The 19,539-nt window shown below is 38.2% G+C and overlaps 1 protein-coding gene across 1 annotated transcript; it reads right to left on the reverse strand.

The window, feature by feature from the left end:
* Window positions 1-1,174: 1,174 nt before the first annotated feature.
* On the reverse strand, window positions 1,175-19,036 carry TRPC1 (transient receptor potential cation channel subfamily C member 1). The gene is made up of 13 exons (XM_053986256.1): window positions 18,813-19,036; window positions 17,430-17,584; window positions 16,099-16,200; window positions 15,108-15,310; window positions 14,235-14,366; window positions 12,757-12,952; window positions 11,443-11,779; window positions 9,785-9,924; window positions 7,620-7,763; window positions 5,033-5,208; window positions 4,682-4,883; window positions 3,959-4,153; window positions 1,175-3,124 (listed from the first exon to the last, which is right to left on the reverse strand). Exons 1-13 carry the CDS (start codon window positions 18,946-18,948, stop codon window positions 2,897-2,899), a joined length of 2,346 nt encoding a protein of 781 aa, XP_053842231.1. The 5' UTR covers window positions 18,949-19,036; the 3' UTR covers window positions 1,175-2,896.
* Between the last annotated feature and the right edge of the window lie 503 nt (window positions 19,037-19,539).

Consider the following 19,539-nt stretch of genomic DNA (forward strand, 5'->3'; position numbering starts at 1 on the left):
TATTTATAAAGTGGTGCAGCTAAATACAGAAACTGTTTTTTGATCATTTACATGCTTTTGATGGTTTGGGCCTTGCACATTGTAACTGACACTACATTTCCTTGCTGATTAAGGGTCTGATTTTCCTTACATGGAAGTCACTAAATCATTGATCAGAACAGGAACTCTTCAAAGAATTAGACAGCTGTAAAACAGCACCACACTTTTCTCCATTGATGACTATCTACTTAGTAAATGTCACTGTTAAGTTCTGTAAGGTAATAAGGTAGAGGAAGGTAGGAATTAATTTAGTGGTGGTAAGGTGCATATAGAATCTAAGATCCCTTTAAGTATTTGTTTTCCTTGTATATAAATACCAGACCAGAGCTCTTTGGATAATCTGTGACTATGGGCAGGAAACTAATGCAATAAAACAGTCCCTACTGGAAGTACCCATTGCTTATTCCAGCAGAGGAATGCAGATTGCCATTCCCTTCACTGATGGATTCTCACACGTAATGCCAAGAGGCACTGCCACCCTGCAGCTCAGCAGCACAGCAGACTCTCTTCCAAAAACTTTATGGGTAGCTGGGCTGGGCACAAAAGGATCAGAGGGGGGCACAGAGGTACAAAGAGGCTCTGCTGGCAGCTCACATCAAACAGGTCAGTGCTGCAGCCACTCTTCAAAGATTGCACTGCGTGACTGACCAAACCAAACAGCATTTCTCTGTGCAACCAACAGCAACTTTTGTTTGCAAAGCAGATGTAGTTTTGTAATTTTAAAACTTCTAAATTGGAATTTTAATTTTCCGGCATTAGTTCCTATGTAGGCTAAGGGATTTTATGCACAGTGCTCTCTGCACTTCTTTGCAGCAGCCTGGAGAAAAGCAATGTGGAAATCATGCTCGGAGCTGTCTTGAACTACAACAATCTATTTTTATTTATGATGACATGGCCATCTGTCATGCAGCTTTTTTCAGTGAGTCAAGAAAGGACTGGCAGCTTACTCATCATCTGCCAAATGGAAGGTAGGGAGAGCTCCTCCTGCTCTTCTCAACGCTCCCTTTACACCAGTTCCTTTCCCAACAACACCAGCTACCTTCCTTAAACCTATTACCTCTACGTGACAAAAAAATACTTTCAGTGTGTTAACTGATATAATGTGTTTGCAATATGACAAATATTAATACAACCATATTTTTCAAAGAGCTTTTATTTGCTTCCTTTCTTGAATATACATAACATACACAGCACATAGTTTTTATGTTGGTGCATTATTCAAACATGAGATCTCAGTTCAAATACAAAACTCAGAGATCCTCTTTGCTTTGAACCAGGAGGTTAACTTCCTATTCCCATGAAAAGCCAACACAAATCAGAATCCCTCTATACTCTTAACACTTCTGGAAGTGGAGTATTAAAACCTAGTTCAGAAATACATTATTTCATAGTACGGAAAATATATTACCTTTACCTTTACAAGAAAGAGTTTTATAAGAATTCCTTCAAAAAAGTAAACATTCATGTAAGCCCCCATTCTGTCAATCTCCCAAAATCAACTGTAGTCAAAGACCACAATGGCTACCTGTGCCTTCTGGACACACGACCATTTCAGAAGAGCATCATCATAACAGTAAAACTGACAATCAATCCTTTAGCTGTCATAAATATACTTACTTTGTAATTAAAAATACAGGAATCTCACATTTCTCAGTTACAATTTGTCACCTTGAATTATATATAAGCATATAAAGCCATATAGGACCCTCTAGCACAGAAAATCCACAAAGCCCTTACTGTCCATTGTAAGCAAAGTCAGATAAACTATTTTCACAAAACACATTATATCTGACATGAAAAAAAAAAAAAAGTCTAGCTTGGCAACAATTCTGGTAAAAAACAGGAAAAAAGAAAACCAAATTTAAAAGGAGGATATGTAAAACCTGTGTCAAGCAGGCCCTTCTAAAGTACATCTCTCCAATGACAAGACTCAATGACCTCACAGAAAGAAGAGTAGAATGGTGCACAGGAATTGTTCAGCACTGCAAACAATAGCACTCATGTGCTTCACCTCATTTTCATGAAATCACAGATTTTAATAATTCAAATAATTTATCTAGATTTTAAAAACCCAGGATACTAAACATTAAATGTTCACAGATTAATTTTTAAATTCTGTTCTCAATCCTAACATGTATATTAGAATATACTATTGAGGCACTGCTGAAAAATCCAAGCAGGGTTTGATTGTCTTACAGATAACCATGAACATTCAAGAAATGGTTGGTCTATTTTGTGTTCAAAAATGTCAATGTTCCCACAAAAGTGAAAAGTCTTGATGATTTGCTTTGCTGTATTCTATAAATGTTAGTTTACAGTCAGTGTTATCGTACAAAACTAGAACTGCCTCTTTCAGAGCCATACAGTCTTCACATGCACTGTAACCTACAGTCATACATCATTTCCAACTGTGCTGGAAATTTTCTATTATTCTTTATCTGACTTTTCTATTAAAAATAAACAGGCTGGATTTTCATTTAAAAAAGCCTATCTTCTCCCACAACTTGACAAACAAGTATCAAAAAAGAACAAACAGCAAAAATAGAAGAAAGAAACACATTGTGCTAATTATGAAGCTCTAACACCTGACAGCCACAGACAGTCTGAGGAACATTTAAAAAACTCCTATATACAAATTTTATATACACACCAAGATTAAGAGGTTAAGAAAATTAGTGTATCTGTTTTTGCATTCATTTTGACCACTTGGGCACCGAGCTGCAACTTATGCCAACGAATTTTCAAATCTATTTTTGTGCAATAAAAATCTTGCCTATATGATCTGGCAACAGAATTATGTCAACACTTTCACCTATGGGTATTTTAAAGCACACACCTTTTGTTTAAAAGTTAGGTCTTAGTTTCTTGGATAAAACATAGCATATTTGGAAGTTCGAAAGCCAAGCAGGTCTCTCATTTCGTTCCGGAATTTTGACAAGTCCTGCCGCAGTTCATTGAGGTTTTCCACAGTGGCCTGATCCGTACTCTGCATCTTCTGCCTCATGGAAGTCAAGTAACGGTGCACTAAGCAACACATCACCTTTTGGTAATTCTCATCTCTCTTCTGCTTCAGATTTCTCCATTCCTTTAAACAAACATAACATATTTACTATGGAAGTGATTTTTGAGCCCTAAAGCCTGTATACAATTCTACAGAGAAGAAATATGAACAAAATAACACAGCTATTTTTTAAATACATCCTGATGAACACAAATATACAATTCATATAAATCGTCCACAAAATCCAAATTAAATTATAATCTGCTGTACCAGCAAAACTGAAAATTTTTATCTACCTGGCTTGGTAATTTTTCTGTGAGCAATCAAGAGTTCCATAACCCTGAATGTCTCTCAGTGCAAATTCCATAAAGTGCTTGAATTTGTTTATTTAGTGCTATTTTCATCAGCAAGAAGATGCAAAATTAGTATGCAAAATTGCAGGGTACAAAAAATGTTTATAAAATAAACAAACAAAAAATCCCTTCCCTAACAATGAGAGGCTTCAGTGACCTTTTTTGGTTATTTATTCTGACACTTCTGTAATATGTTTAAAACCAATTACCTTCTCCAAAGAATATTCTAACCTCACCATTTTTGAGATTAGCACATACTTCCTTGAGGTTTCTATGTGTTTTCATTCAATCAAAGCATTTTTTTTTCAGACTATTTCTGGGGGAATTGGAAGTTGGAGGGAAGTCGGTTGAAATTTCCAAACCAGAAAGTTAATAAAACCTTACTTAAGTAGAAATAAGTAACACTTATTTATCTTGGATGCAACACCCATTATTCTGCAGTTCCTATTTATCTTAGTAGCGTTCACCTTCCGCCAGGCAGCTTCATGCAGCAATCTGCGTTTTCATTTCAGCAAGCAGCACCTTTCCAGCTGCAGAGCTCAGAGCTTGCCCAATCATTCCTCACCTTGAGGCTGTTCTGACGTTTCACTTTGCCACTTGATGTATGAGAGCAGATCCATTTACTGAGACTGTTGAAAAGGTAACAAATTGTCTTGGGAGAGGGTATAACGTTAAAAGGTGGAGGGAGCGTGCATTTATCATCAAAGTAGCTAAGCCAAAGCTTGGCACGAGCAAACTTCCATTCCTTATCTTCATGATTCTAAAACATCAGAAATATTAACAGAGAAAAGAAACAGAAATATGAATAGGTTATTTTATAAGTTTAATTTGCTCACACCTGAAAAACTGACCATTATTTAATTTTGGTTATATAGCATTTTAGTAGATAGATCACAGAGCATTTTAATAGGTTTGCTTGAATATTCTAATATTCAATACTTAAAACAAGTACATCGTTCTTGAATTCCTAGTATAAAATTCAAAAGGTATAGATCAATACCCAGATGAAATGCCAAAGTACCACACACATCAAAACCAGCATTTGAACTGCCATTGTATCAAGAAAGTAATCAATTCCCAGTGGGCCAAAGCCCTGTACATATTCAACATGGAAATTACAATTGTTTTTTAATCAAAGTAAATAAGAAGTTCTTATTTGAAGGAAAAATATGAGCTCACAGACAGAGCTCATCCATGGTCTATAGCCCATGAGTTTACACATCATAGGAAGAAATCTGTGTAAAATCCAAAGATACAGATATTTGGTAATTAATCAGACACCACTTACTGCTATCAGCTGAAAACTTTTGTGGAGCATTGCCACAAGGAGTTTCGTTAATACTATCACAACCACCACGTTGTAGGTCCCAACAATAACAGCACCCACAAAAGACTGTAATTCTTCACCGTAGCTAAAACGTGTCACAAAGATTGCCACATGTGCCAGGGAGAATATGTACCAGAAGAGAGCAAAACATGTACCAATAAACCTTCAGAAACAAGGAAAAAATTTGGTTAGGTAAACCTAACACCAGAAGTGTTTAACATAAATTAAAGATCAATGAAAAATCCAGTTCTGTTTAATTACTAGGGATTAAAGGCTAACACAATACAGTTATTTTATAGATCTCAAACTCACGAATGGAATGTGTCATTGCTCTGTTGTTCACAGAAAATGCCTGCACAGTCCTTTTCTTCATTTACAGTAAATCCTTTATCGTAAAGTTGGGTCAATCCAATTGTGAATGAGAACAAGACAAGAAGAAACATGCCCAGAAATTTTCCAAAATCTTGTAGCATCTGCCCCATTGAAATCTGTGAAATAGATTTATTTCTAATTTTAGTAAAACATGTAGTTATTTTTATTTGTATTGTCTCTTTCCTTTGAGCAAGAAAAAAATCTATTTATATTTTAAATATATAAGTTAAATTTTTATATGCTAAACAGACCTTAATGTCAGGAGATAGCCTTGTACTGTTTTTCAGAGAAAAATTCTAGATATTAAAAAGAATATGTAAGTAATATTAACATTGCCTGAAAAATTAATATCCTCCAAGTAACCATAAGCAATACTATGTACACCTTGTTACTTGTTTGCAATACCAATGGTAATAAGGAACTCACAGTTCAACAGACAAAAGCAGTAAATAAAACGGATTTGAACATAAATGCCATCATAGAAATTTAAGAAAACATTTAGAAGAATACTTTATTAATCAAAATATTTGGAATAATTTATCACTAATTTAAAAAAAAGTAGTATACAAAAGCCCATCTGCAGAATAGAAAATTAGCTCTCTGTACATTTTATGTATGATTTTAAATAAACACGTGTAGACACACAGAAATGGAAGGATAAAGCATACAAGGTATGACAGTAAATTTGGATCATTAGTTTCCAATTCAAAATATTCTATACAGAACTTCAGCAATACAGCACCTTAAAAAAAAACAACCATATTGCTTGTGATTTTTTCCAACACAGGAAAGACCTTGATTTGCTTTTGACATAAGCCCAAATCTTTACACAGACACACCATAAACGGTTTCTATAATTTAATTAGTCTTCCTACAAACTTCTTCAGAACAGTGTACCATTATAAAGAATGCAAATATATGTAATGGGGGATTGGGTGGATCAGTGGATATAAATCAGTGTGTGGAAAGCCCAGTCCTATATGAATCAAAATCTGTACCGACTCATAGTCCAGAACTGTAACACGATTGCCAGGTTTTGCAAGTACAGCTTTACTGGGAGATTAATTCCTGCTCCCTCCTTTGCTGCTGGAAACTCACCAAGTAACTCCTGCAGCACACTACATTCAGAGTCTGTACAGTTTGTAATGGTCATGGAGATTCTGCAGCTGTGGGCAGAGCTGTGCACCAGTTCTGTGCATGTTTGGTCAGAGGATCACTGTATTCCCCATCGAACTGTTTCATCACATCCAACCCTTCAGTGAAAAAAACCCAACCCAAATCCCAATGACAAAACATTTTCCCTTTAATACATGGTTACTGCCAAGGGAGAGAAAAAGTAGATGAAACAGGAACACACAAAAAGTGCAAACTGCCCAAAACTATTTTGTTTGGAAGAGAGTGTAACAACCCATCCCAAATGCCAGTTGCTTTCCTCATAGATTCATGCTTTCCCTCTGTAAGTATTTACAATTTCTAAGCACTTGAAATCTAATTATCTCATCTAGGGAAGTACTATTCTACCTTCTGTTAATAATAAAATCCACCCCACACAGCCAACTTACAAATCTGGATTATAACAGGTTTTATTAGCCAATGAGTCAAGTAACTGAAGGCTTAAAAATAACTCTTAAGAACTGAGCTGCCTTCCCCTGCCCCCCACTGTTGGGTTTCCATCCCATATTTGATTACCACCATCTGAACTTTGTGACCTACTTTCAGAAAATACTGTAAGAGTTGTTGCACCAGCCCTACTGGCCAGCAGTAATAACGTAAGCTCCTGTGTGCCTCTGAATGGGGTGACTGTTGACTGTTTTTATTTACTTGGAAAATTTCACAACACAGCCTCCTAATAAAAAACTTGCGAAAGATCTGGTACATAAATAAACATGCACATTAAACAGTGAATCTCTTTAAAATGTGGAGAGACTTCAGTGTTTAATCAATTTGTACAACTTTAATGCTTAATGCAACATTAAGACCTCAGTATTTTTTTCAAAGTGTGGAAGTACATTTCCATTTAAAATGTGCAACAGAAAATTAGATAATTAAAATGTGGGAGGTTTTACTGTTATCATTACTGGAAGGCTCCAACAAATACCAAGTAAGAAGAAACCTGTTCTGCCTTTTTATAACTGCCAATAAATAGGTGAGTATTTCAATACTCTAGACAGATTTATATTTTTCAAACAAAAGCAATTTGCACAACTCAAGGTGCAACTTCAATGACATCACAGACATAAACAGAAAGGCTTTTGATTACTCTTCCTTGCTATACACTTATTCATCGATCTCTTTAGAAATAAGAAGCTAAGGCAATTATTTGCATAAAACTTTGCAGGAAGAACCTGATCCTTAACTTTCCAAACTGTGGAAACTTAGGTGGTATGTTAAGCTTAGAACAGATGAAAACAAAAACGACAGTAAAGGTACAGCTATCATGGAAAAATGCCCTCACTGAACTACACTTTCAATTAGACACTGGGTAGGAAATTATGTCTAATATTTTTTAAACAGTAATGATATTCACCTGGAGTGGTCCCAGAATGGAGCTGGTTGTGTACATGAAGAAGAGACGCAGGTAACTAAGAACATTGGCAAAGGCAAAAAGACCTTCTGCCACTAGGGTAGGATGGAATGCATCCCAGTCCTTCCTTTCAGCATAATCATGAAACTGCAACATCAAAAAGGACAAGTTGAGATCACTACCATTATAAATACAGAAATGTAGCCATACACCTCTCTTCTACTTCCAAAACAGGCAAGAGCCTAAAATAAATCAACATATATCATGCATAGGTGTCATACCTCTTTCAGACAAAGGCATTTTAAAAGCCATTCCAGAGGGAGCCAGAAATCAGAGAATGTAAATTCAACACCTAATTCTGACACTCACTTGTTCAAACCATTTATTCCTCTGTTCTGCTTTCACTTCTACTCTGTTTTGCACGGTCACAGGGACTTGGGAACTTTCTTATATAAACATGAGCACTGCCTTGTAGAATAGGCCTCACTCAAAACCAATTTTAGATGCTACAAAGAAAGGCACACATGCAATTGCAATGTGGTGACAGCTGATCTTAACCAGTTTTGGAAAGACTTATGACTTGGGGTTCCTTCCACAGATTTTATGAATGGCTACAGAGAACGGGAGTCACAAGTAAACTGTTGCTTCACATATTATCCACTAAGTACTACTATTCAACTTATTCAGGGAATACCCACAGATTCCTAACTTTTGGTTTGGCTGAGAACATTCAGCATTTATATTACCAGCTTCTGCTGTCTCAAAATGGACATTCAAAAACCAAGGAACTCTGAGCTGCTTTATAATAACACCCAAAAGTCTGCTACACAAAGATGGCAAGAAATAGGGCTAAGTATTTTGCTACACACTGCAATTGCACGTGTACAAATCCTTCTGCTACAGAGATTCTTCCTTTAGTTCTTACAGCTTCGGGGCCTATAATGGACCTAAAATGCAAACTGAACATTTTGACTTGGTTTTCTATGTGATTTATAAACTATAAAAATACATTTGGCCATATAAAAGGGGCAAACCCCCTATTATATGCCTATTGTACGGAGAGGAGTCCTGCATCTTCAAATGGGTTACAATTTAAATTGGCAACAATGGGTCTTGTCTTAGCAAAGGAACTACTACTAGAGTAATGCTGGTTGCAAAGCAAATAGCTGGGAAAGCAGCCCAATGTGGCCCAATTCTCCCTCTATTTTTTTTCCAAGAAATGGCCTTCCTTACCAAATGATTACCAGCCTCTGAATCAATGTTAGGATAGGAAAATGAGCCAAACACCAAGTTGGGAAGAACTGAACCAGTTCATTTCCTCCAAACTGCCAGACAGCTGTCAACTTGCAGTTTTCAAGACACAATAATGGTGCTACTGCACTGGCTTGAATTTTGCTGTAATATTCACATTCAATTGGTCTGGCAGTTTGCCATGTGCTGTGTGGTTAACAACATATGCAGCAGAATGGCAATGATCATTTTCAAAACTCGTATTTTCAATCAAATCCAGATGGCTTTTCATAGAGACAAGACAAGGCTCCTCTACGGTCTCAGGGCTTTTATCCTTACTACCAAATAAAACCCCAACCAAAAAAACCCCACCAAGCAAAAACCAATTAAAAATCCACCACTTATGACATTCAAATATATGTAATCAAAAGCTAAATAAAACTTTCTGTAACAAAAATGCACTAGGCAATCCAAACACAGAGACTACTCTCTTTCTGCATAGTACTGAATGGAGTAAGGCAAGCTCAAATGCCCAATCTGGTAAGATGCATTTCCCTAAATAAAAATCAAGCCATTTGGAAGACCAGTCAGCTGTTACAAGGAAGACAGTAGCTCTGTTTGGGGCTTCCAAGTACTTGGACATGTCCTGATGTGTTTTCTATCTCCCATTTCCCTGATCAACAACGCATTGAAGACCGAGGTGCAACAAGACCCAAGGTCTTGACACCTCCATGGCCCATACCACACAGAGCATTTGAGCCCAAAGCCTACACTGCACCCCATCATAGGCTGTTACTAATGTTGAACACTGAACCACAACACCCTACTTCTAGCACACCACGTGTAATACATCTTCAGGTATTTTGCAGCAATGTACTAAAATCATACTTGCTCAGTCAGTCCCAGGGGAGCTTTGATCTATGAAGACTGGTGCTCACCTTGTTATGGGCAACAACTTTGAGGGCAAAAGTTGCCAAATACAGGGAATTCATGACAAAACTAAGCTGATTGCGGGATTCTTCCAAAAAATCTTCTAAACCATCATACCAGAGCCTCTTAACATCTGACCACACCATTCCTGCAGGAAAAAACATAAAACCCAGGGAAGTGAAGCCATTGCATACCTGTTCAGGTATTACTTTACGTATGATCACCATGTGTTTTACACTGAATTTGTTACAGAATCAATAAAAGGAAATAGAGAAGAAGATAATATTTACACACACAAGAACTGGAGTTCTGTTGCTCTATTTTCCCATGGAAGACATCTGTATTCATGATTTTGAAAGTCCATCCAGAACAATACAAAACTTGTTACTAGCCCGAAGTGTAACAAATTCTGCTGTGGTCATTCTGACAATGATTTTTCGGGAGTATTTTAATGGGACTGTGGAATACAATAATGTAAGTGAATCCTTGTTACTTGATTCTTTTGATTCCAGTTGATTTTGCAGAATATTTTCTAAATATGCTCTTAGTCAACTTAGAATATTTTCAAGGAAGCAGTATAATGTCATTACAAAATAAGCATTTAAGCTATAAATGCAATTACTATTTAAAAACTTGAGATTCAGTGATGTGAAAAATAGCCCCATTTTAATGGCTATGTTTGCTTAGATATAATTTTTAAATCCTACATGAAATCCACATTGCAAAATTACATGCAGAAAAAATATATTTCTATAGCCTTTATTTAAAATTACCAAGACCTAATGACACACTTTGTCAGCAGACTTGGCAGAACAAAAGAATTTATAAAACTATAATATTTAATTTCAAAGTAAAGGAGGAATCTGACTTGTACTCAAAATTTGAAGTTTTCAGGTTTCTTTTAAGACCTGTGTTTATGTGGGGGATACTACATGTTTCCAAAATCTGCAAGAACTGCTCAACAGTTTTAATACAGCTCAATTGCAAAAGGAATCACCACTACACAAAAATCCTCTCACCCTAAAATATCAAATAAATCACCCTCAGAATTACTTAAAATAAAAACTGTGTTGTTTTTTACAGTATCACTGCTTTTTACGAGCCCAATTAAACAAATGATACATATCTACTTACCTTACATTAAGGTAAATTTTAATGTAAAAACAATCGCGTGCCAGACAACCAAAGACAAGGTAAAAGTTAAGAACTTTCAACCAAAAGTTCTTGGGAACACAACAAAAATTATACCTGTGCTCCCTCTGCTGCATCAACCAGAAGTGACATGCAGCCTCTCTGGTACGGTTATGATAACTGGTGACAATGACATACAGAAAGAGAAAACCGTAAGATAGGAAAATAATATTTGTTTTTGTGTTTTGAAACAAGCATGAGGTAAATGCACACCTCCAATCTCTTTGTAAGATGGAGCATGCATACGTAAACACACATAACATATACTTCTATCTTTAAGCCACGTACCAACTGTGCAGCAAATCCAAATTTTGTTATTAACTACTTTTCCAACCAAGCATTATAGAACTGGTCAGGAAAGACTGAGTTATTACTTATTGCTGATGTACCACTAAACTGGCATTTTTTAATATATTTAGCATATATTTTTTATATATTTAGCAACTGTCATCCAATCCACTCAAATCATACCTACCAATAAGCCATATTATCAGAAGATAGTCTATTCTCTCAAGGGCTGGTCCCATTGTATTCTTCTTATTCTCATTGTAGACAAGGGAGTACAAATTAAGTAATAACAGAAATGTGAAATATGAAGCTCCATGAATAATAAACTTCATAAAAGGAGTGTGAATTATTCGACCTACTCGAGATTTAGGAGCTAACAAGTAACAGAGGGACAGAACTGGCCAGAAAATGCCAACCATCAGAACAGTCAGGATCTTCTTGCAGGTGTGCTTGCGCCGATAGCCAGCCATCTGCCCAAACCACACCGTGTTGAGAAACTGCTGGCAGTTGGACTGGGCAACAAACTGGGGAGAAGGAGGGGGAGAAACAAACAAGGAATCACTCTCAGGTTTCTTCACACACTTTCGCATAAGTTGCATCATTAAAATTAATTTTCTAACTATATGTATACTGCACAAAAAAGTTATTTTCCAAGCCCTGTACTAAAAGCAAGCTATGCTCAAACCCAGAGGAACACCAAAATACTTCAGTGTGCTTGACGAATGCAGGCCAGAAATGTAATGCTGCTTGTAGGGCACTCCAGAACTACAGCTTATGACTTATAAATGCTATGTATTTCAACAGTTTCACAAACAGTTTAAGCCTAGACATGTAGAACAGACAGAATTATATAATTCCTTTTGCAAATACTAACTAAAAATGGATTTTGCATGAAAAGGAAACTTCCACTCTGTCCTTGGTCCTTGTACTAGAATGCCACAATATCCATCTGCGTTCCAGCACAGAAAACTAGAGTTATAATTTATGAAGGGACAAAAATTACAGTAACCTACTGCATGGAGGAAGTTGCATATTGATGGCATAAAAAGTGCTACTATTCTGGAACAGAGGGGCTATTCAGTTATACCAGCACAGGTCCAACCTAATTACTGAACAGCACAGGCAAGGCCTGAGACAAAGCTGAACAGTTAATGACCAGTGAGAAGATGATAAATCATGTTTGGCACCTAAGGATCCATGCCTCTCTAGGCAAGGATTTAATGAGGAACTGAATAAATAATTACCACTACCAGAGCTGTTAATAAAAAAGCAGTGGCCTATACTCCAATACAGAAAACACTGCATTAATCTCCACAGTAAACACTGAAGGGTCCCTCAGCATCCCTGTTTCACATACTGATACCTGTGTATTACCATCTCTTCTATAACTCCCACAAATTTATTTCCACTTCTGTGTCCAGAGGCAGAACAACAAAGTAATTAATTACTAGCAAAATATGATATGGAAAGTCTATCAAGTTACTGCAACAAACAAACAAACCTCTTTTTGATTATACTTGATTGCAAGTTTTAAGCGGCTTAAGTTCATCCTCTCCTCCAACAATCCACGCTTGTCTACGTGTTCATCACTGGAGGTGTGATTCAGAATCACTTCCAGCTCCCGGGAATTCCGTGCTTGTGCAAGTAAATCTTTAGCAAAGGTTTTGCACTGTTGAGCGAGCTCCTCATAATCATTTCTGAAACACACAGAAGCAGCATGCACTATTACACTGATCCTGTATTTTCCATTAAATCAAAAACTAGCCCTTTTTGGCTGGGATTGCATGTTATGTTGAGACAAATTAAAAGAAACCACCCCAGAAGTCCCATGTCAAGATCCAGGCATTCCTAAGACAACTCTGAGTAGTTTTCACCGTGTAACATGACAATGCCATTTCTATTCAGCTTGCAAGATCACTAGAGAAAATCTGGCAAACAAATTTACAGTATACAAATTCTTATGTCATGAGTTCCATACACAGAGTTAAAGCTTAGAGTTATGTCCAGGACATGAGAAAGTGTAGCTGTCACAAAATATGACACTGGTAAGTAATCACTTGTACTTTCCAATTGGACAGGAAATAGTTTGGGGTTTTGCTTTATTTCTGTCATCTGAAAACTAAAGTCTATTCACTAAATATTATGTATTAATGTATTAAATACATGAAAAGAAACCACATGATTTCCTTGTCTCACCTTGCACACAGTCCATTTTAATGCCACGTTGTATCACAAAAATGCAACAATTGAACTCTTATTAAGAAAGATAGGCAGCTAAAATGCAGAAAATTCACATTTTTAGAAAATTCATGTACTTAGGAAAGTAGAATTTTACCTTATATAAAGACTTGCTTTCACATTCTTGGAAAGCTTTTGTGCTGGTATGTTACAAAATGGTAAAAATCTGCATTGTTTAAACATGAAATTACACTGAGCGTTTGCTCATCATATAGAGCATTTTCAGCATGAAGTCTTCTACACACATGTGCAGATTTTAAATATATACATATATGTACTCTTCAAAGTCTTATAATGAGCAAAATTAAGAAACAATACCCAAAACAACTCCCAAGAGGAGTCAGGCCAGTATAAACAAGGTATTGCATATTTCTACCCTGATACAGAAAAAAAGTGCAGAGTACTAATGAGACATTGACATGATTAATAGGTGTATAATTTCTAAGTAAGTCAGCATTTAGCATAATTTCTGTTTATTTTTGCAGAGTAGAGTTGAAATTTGAATTGTTGGTGCAACTACACACAGTAAAATGTCTATATCTAAAAGGATTTAAAGTAATTAAACTGTTGAAATTACTACTAAGGAGGCATAAATTATATTATGTAACTTATTATGTCTAATTATCAGTTTAAACACTCCACTTAGAAAAAATGAAGAATAAACTTTTTCTAATACAAACATATTTCTACACCTGAAATTATACAAAAATATTAAAAATTATTTGTGTTTTCAATTCCTACCTGAATTCAACCTCAACAAGGCTTAATTCTTTCAAGTCTGCACTAAGTTCAAAAGCTCTTAGGATTGGATCCTCCTCTGTCAACATTATTAAGGCAGGACTGGCCAAACACCGATAAATGTCAAGACGAAACCTGTGACAAAAGAATGGCAAACAAAACAAAGATGTTTTACTTCATTAGCAGCCTCAAACCAGAGCCTGTTCCAAAGGTTTACCTGAAATGGCCAGCTGAAAGACAAAACAATTTGGTTTTATAAAATCAGACACTAACTGCATTAATTACAGGGTGTCCTGAAAGATACATGACATATTTAGAACCCCTAAGTATCCAAAATTGGCCAAACTGGCTCCCTCTTCTTTTCCTCACTACTTCCATTGTTATCAGTATATCAGCAGAAATTTTAGATTAAATTAAGAGCTGCTACCTCAAATACTTCTATTGTTTGTCTGCTTTGGATACCCTGACATATCTTCTCATACTGAAGCTAATGATATAGGGAAGAGGATGGATACCAGAATGTGGCCTGTGGTAGCTCAATACCAAAAACTCAAATAACTTTTGAGAAAAATTTTATTTGCATAATCCCTTACAGCCCCAAGCCAAAAGTAGCCAGAATGTTTGAGAGGCACCTGGTAGAAAGGAAAGGCACATAGTGACTAAAAGTATAAAACCAAAATGGAAAAAAGCCACTGCCTCCCACCAGCCTTTTCAGGCACAACCCGTGCCCAAGAACTACCACCTCTCACAATAAGAGCTACAATATATTAAAGGAATCCACTCATAAACTTCACCTGAAAAAGGAAACATACTTAATGTGACCCAGGCAATGAATTAAGAATCTTTTTATTATGGCTTATGACTGCTAAGTCTTACCTGGAATGTCGCAGACTATCTTTTTTGTTCTTGGCAGTACACAGTGTGCACTCACACCCCACAGCATGAGGTTTGGGTAATGATATGTCTTGCTTCAACAGCATGGTGAGAATTTCATAGTTGTTACGATGAGCAGCTAAAATTACTGGTGCCACATCCATGGTTGTTGAGTACTCTGGGTTCTGAATACGTTCCATTAATTTCTGGAATAAAATGTAGGAAGTATCTAAATTTATTATGTACAGTTCTACATGTAAGGGGGTTTTTGATTGTTCAGTCAAGAACTTCTCCTTCAAGTGTTTCATAACATGAACAGAAAGAAAAATATGTAACAACATTCATACTTGTCAGATAAATACTAAAAAAGAAAAACAGACCCAGATACTTTTCTGGTTAATTGACATAGAAGTACTGCCTATTTTTCCAATACACATAGGATATTAAAAATTGTTATTTTGCTCTAGTTTGTGAAAAAATTACTGTATTTACTATTTAAGTGCAGAAAAAAAAATCCTGAATGTGCCATACTCTTGTTACACAACACCTTATTCCTTCCCTGCCTCCACCTACACTTTGTGTTTTCAAAAGCTTTTTGGTACTAAAGCATTGACAAGGTAAGCTTCAATTGCTTAATTTCAAGGTGAAAGTCTGAAGATTTGCTCTGAAAATCTATGAAGCTTCAATACACGAATAAACACTTTATAAGTCAAGGCTGCTAACTACCTTGCAAACATAACCACTAGGTTTTTCCTCTTCTAATCTAGGCATGTGTTTGGCAGGTGTAAAGCCACTGGATTCCTCAGGTGATAAAGCAAAATAATGTATTTCATCTTTCAAAACAAAAGAGGTTACAAAAAGAATCCCTGGTGTCCAGATTTGATCACCTTACAGATGCAGAATTTCAGAACACTCTTTTAAATAATACAGATACCCAAAAAAAGCAATAGCCTTCACAGCCCCAACCAAAAGTCAAGGAGTAACAACACTTAACCACAATGGTTGGCCTGGAGGATCGTTTTGGTCGGTGATTAAGTAGAATGTCAACAGCTCCCACCACTTCTGAGTCAATAGCCACCAAAAGTGCATCCGAGGACTAAGTAAAGAAAACAAACCATATGTGAAAACAGCAGTAAGTTAAACAGCACAAAGATACAAACTCAAGCCAAACTGCATTTCTAAAATATATTTTTAAAATTTAATTTTACAGTACTGAAATGATGTTCTGTATTATTACCAGGCATATGATCAGGACACAAATTCAGGTTGCCACTGCAGGAGTTCACATAGTATTAGTGAAATTTGCATCACTGCATCAACAGAAGAGGAATCAATTGAATACATTACTTTCCAGGAGAGATGATGCAGAAGACTTAAGAAGTTAAGTTTAAAGACCCAGTTTACCAGGTCTATTAGACAGATTAAAAACAAGTGTTAGTGTAACACAGCTCAGGAATATGGGATACTTCAGCCCTGCATTTGTAATTCTGGGGTACAGCTAGGAAAATAAGCTTTTTCTTTCTTGGCTGGTATCCAACCACTTCTGCACCTTCTGCTGCGCTAAGAGTTTTTCATTTTCCCTACAGATGAAATTATTCTTCTTGATTAATTTCCAAAAATTTTGAATTTTTCTCAAAAAAAAAATAAAAGAAAAAAACACAGCTTTTATTACTGCCACTAATTCAAGTACAGAAAAGCTTGTGGTTTTATTCATGCCCAGTATCAAACAATATAATAAAAGATACTACTTTTCCCTGCCTTACATATTTAATGCATCATAGCTTCACCTCTCCCACCAGTAGCAGAGATGCTGCACACCTTTAAGGAAGTCTTGTTGGTAGGAAACTGCCCTGCCATCGAGCACAGATCAAGTTTAACAAGAAAGCACTGCAGAAATGCATACTTGCCTTAACTTAAAATCAACTAATATAATGTGAATTTTTCTGTATTACCATTTAAAAAGTCAATATACTCTACAGCCAAAGGGATTTTTGCATTTTACACTTTTTAATATAAGGCACTCACACCATGTACTTTTTTTCTTGAGGATAATATATGCATTATATCAGTAGAAGGAGTAACATTTAAAATAAAACTCAAACTTGTTAATATAATAGAAAATGTTACTTATACATTTGCCATGCCAATAAAATCCCACTAGAAAAGTGAACTTGCAAGAAGAAATCACTTTCACAATTTTTCCAATTTACTGGAAAAACAATTGAACTGCCTAAAAGGCAGACTGCATTTATGTCCAAATCTGGACAGATTAACAAAGAAGATATATGACTACACTCAACATTTTTAATAACATGTGTTGGATACCTGGCAGCCATAATCCAAAAGCAGCTGTAGTATGTCCAAGTTTTCATTTTCAATGGTTATAGTAACAGCATTTCGTCCAAGCACATCCACACAATTTATGTTCATTTCACCCGAGCTGTTTTCCTCTAAGAGTTTCTTAACCATGTAATAGTCACCTGCAGAAGTAAGGCAGGGATATCACTTCATATTATAAAGCAATAAAAGCATGTTATCCTATTAAGTACCAGCTACCATCAAACAGGACACTATTCTATAGTTGACAACAGTAACTGAGTTATCAGACAAGTAAGAAGTCAAGGTAGATAAGCATTCTCTCATCAGGGAGAAAACTAGAGATATTTCAGGAGACCTCTCTTCAGGAAAGCACTGGACATGTATTTCAATCCACCCCTTTAGTTTCAGTCCTAAAAACAAACACACGCAAAAGTACAGCTGCTTTCCAAAACTGTCTCTAGGGTAACAAATTACTTTGCAACACAGAAGACCACGACCAAGACAGATCTCAGTGTAGAATACTTGGAGAAGTATATGTAGAATACAGTAAAATACATACCAAGAGTACTGAACCAGCTGTTACACAGACAGCTCGGTTTTGTTACTTTTTTTGTTATGTAGCCTTTTAGCTCTCTGATCCTCCCTTTACAGTTAAAGAGAGAAAGCCATGGCTTCCTCTGGTGTTGAGGACAGACTGCACGGGCTGTGCAGTCGCACCACCGAGAGTCCCAGAGCAAAGCTGCTAAGCTCGCTAGCGAATGCCACTGCAGAAATTCCCCCGTGGCTGTGAGCTAACCTGAGCTCGGGCGAGCACGCAGCTCTGTGTGCAAACACCGCAGCTCCAGTCCTTATGCCCCAAGCACGCAGAGCCGCGCATCGATAAAAGCATATCCTGGAGTCCAGCGTTTCAGATCTTTTAAGATCAGTTCGATTTAAGGCCACGTTTCGACTCAAAGGTAAGTAAATACAGGTTTAAAGCAAGCAGCATATTTCAGAAAGACAAATCTCTTCCCATCCGCCACCAATGGCGCAAACCGCAGGATACTGATCTCGCTTATCCTGGGGATGTCTAGATAAGCCCCAATTTTACAGCAGCTCTCTACTCAGAGACTCTTTTAACAGCGAACACCTCCCAGATTCCTCCGACACAAACCGAATGCCCTCACGAACGCGGGAGGAGCCGGCCCCGCGCGTCCCTTCCCGCTCACGGGCCAGCGGGAGGCGGCGAGCCCGGACCCCTCGGTGCCCCAGGGCAGCCGCACGGCGGGACCGCACGGCAGGCGAGGGGCGGGCAGCGCAGCGCTGACACCCGGCCGCGGCTCCGGCCCTCCGAGCGAGCGGCCGAGACCTCGAGGGGGGCCGGACCGGGCCGGGCGGCGGGGCGGGTACCTTTGTCGCAGGCCAGCAGGAAAAGCTTCTCGTCCAGCGTAGTCTCCTCCTTCACCTGCCGCACATCCTTCAGCGCCAGCAGCTTGTTGGGCGAGGCCGAGGCGGACGGGTCCGCGCTCTGGTACAGGGCGGCCATGGCTCCGCCAGGCCCATGCGGACCGGGCGGGGCGGTGTGGCGGTGCCGCCGCTGCCCCTCGGCACCGCTGGCGAGCGGGGCAGCGGCCCCGGCCCGGTCACCCCTGGCGGGCGGGATGGGCAGGGCAGGGCCGGGCGGGGCTGGCAAGGCAGGGCCGGGCCGGGCCGGGCCGGGCCGCCGCTCCCCGCCGCAGTGCGCAGGCTCCGGCCCCGCCGCCGGGGCAGCGCAGGCGGGCGGAGCGCGGGGGCCGCGGCCCGAAGGCGCCGCCGCTGCTCCGAGCGCGGCCCTGCCCTGCCCACAGCCGGGCTGGGAGCCGCAGGCTGCCGGAGAGGGAGAGCGCGCTGCAGCAGCTTCTGGGCAGCCCTTAAATCTGTTTTCTTCCAGCTGCTACAGTAACTACGGCCCTGCTCATCGCAGCATCAGAGGGTTGCCCATGAAAATTTCCTCAAAGCAACTCTGCAGTAACTCTGGACACTTACAGCAATAGTTTATAAAAGAGGAAATAGTGGCTTTTATGGAGTAAGGTACCAAGTGTCTGGCAGGTAAATACAGTACTTGAGGATTCTATAATTTAATAAGAGATAATTTTTT

Source organism: Vidua macroura, chromosome 10, assembly GCF_024509145.1.
Source record: "Vidua macroura isolate BioBank_ID:100142 chromosome 10, ASM2450914v1, whole genome shotgun sequence".
Taxonomy (NCBI): domain Eukaryota; kingdom Metazoa; phylum Chordata; class Aves; order Passeriformes; family Viduidae; genus Vidua; species Vidua macroura.

Excerpts from the sequence above, each read along its gene's own strand:
- TRPC1 (XM_053986256.1), bottom strand. The coding sequence starts at position 18,948 with ATGGCCGCCCTGTACCAGAGCGCGGACCCGTCCGCCTCGGCCTCGCCC. Across the intron at positions 14,367-15,107 it reads GATAGTCTGCGACATTCCAG|GTTTCGTCTTGACATTTATC; the intron begins GTAAGACTTAGC and ends CTTTTGTCACAG. Across the intron at positions 12,953-14,234 it reads CTTGTTGAGGTTGAATTCAG|AAATGATTATGAGGAGCTCG; the intron begins GTAGGAATTGAA and ends TGTGTGTTTCAG.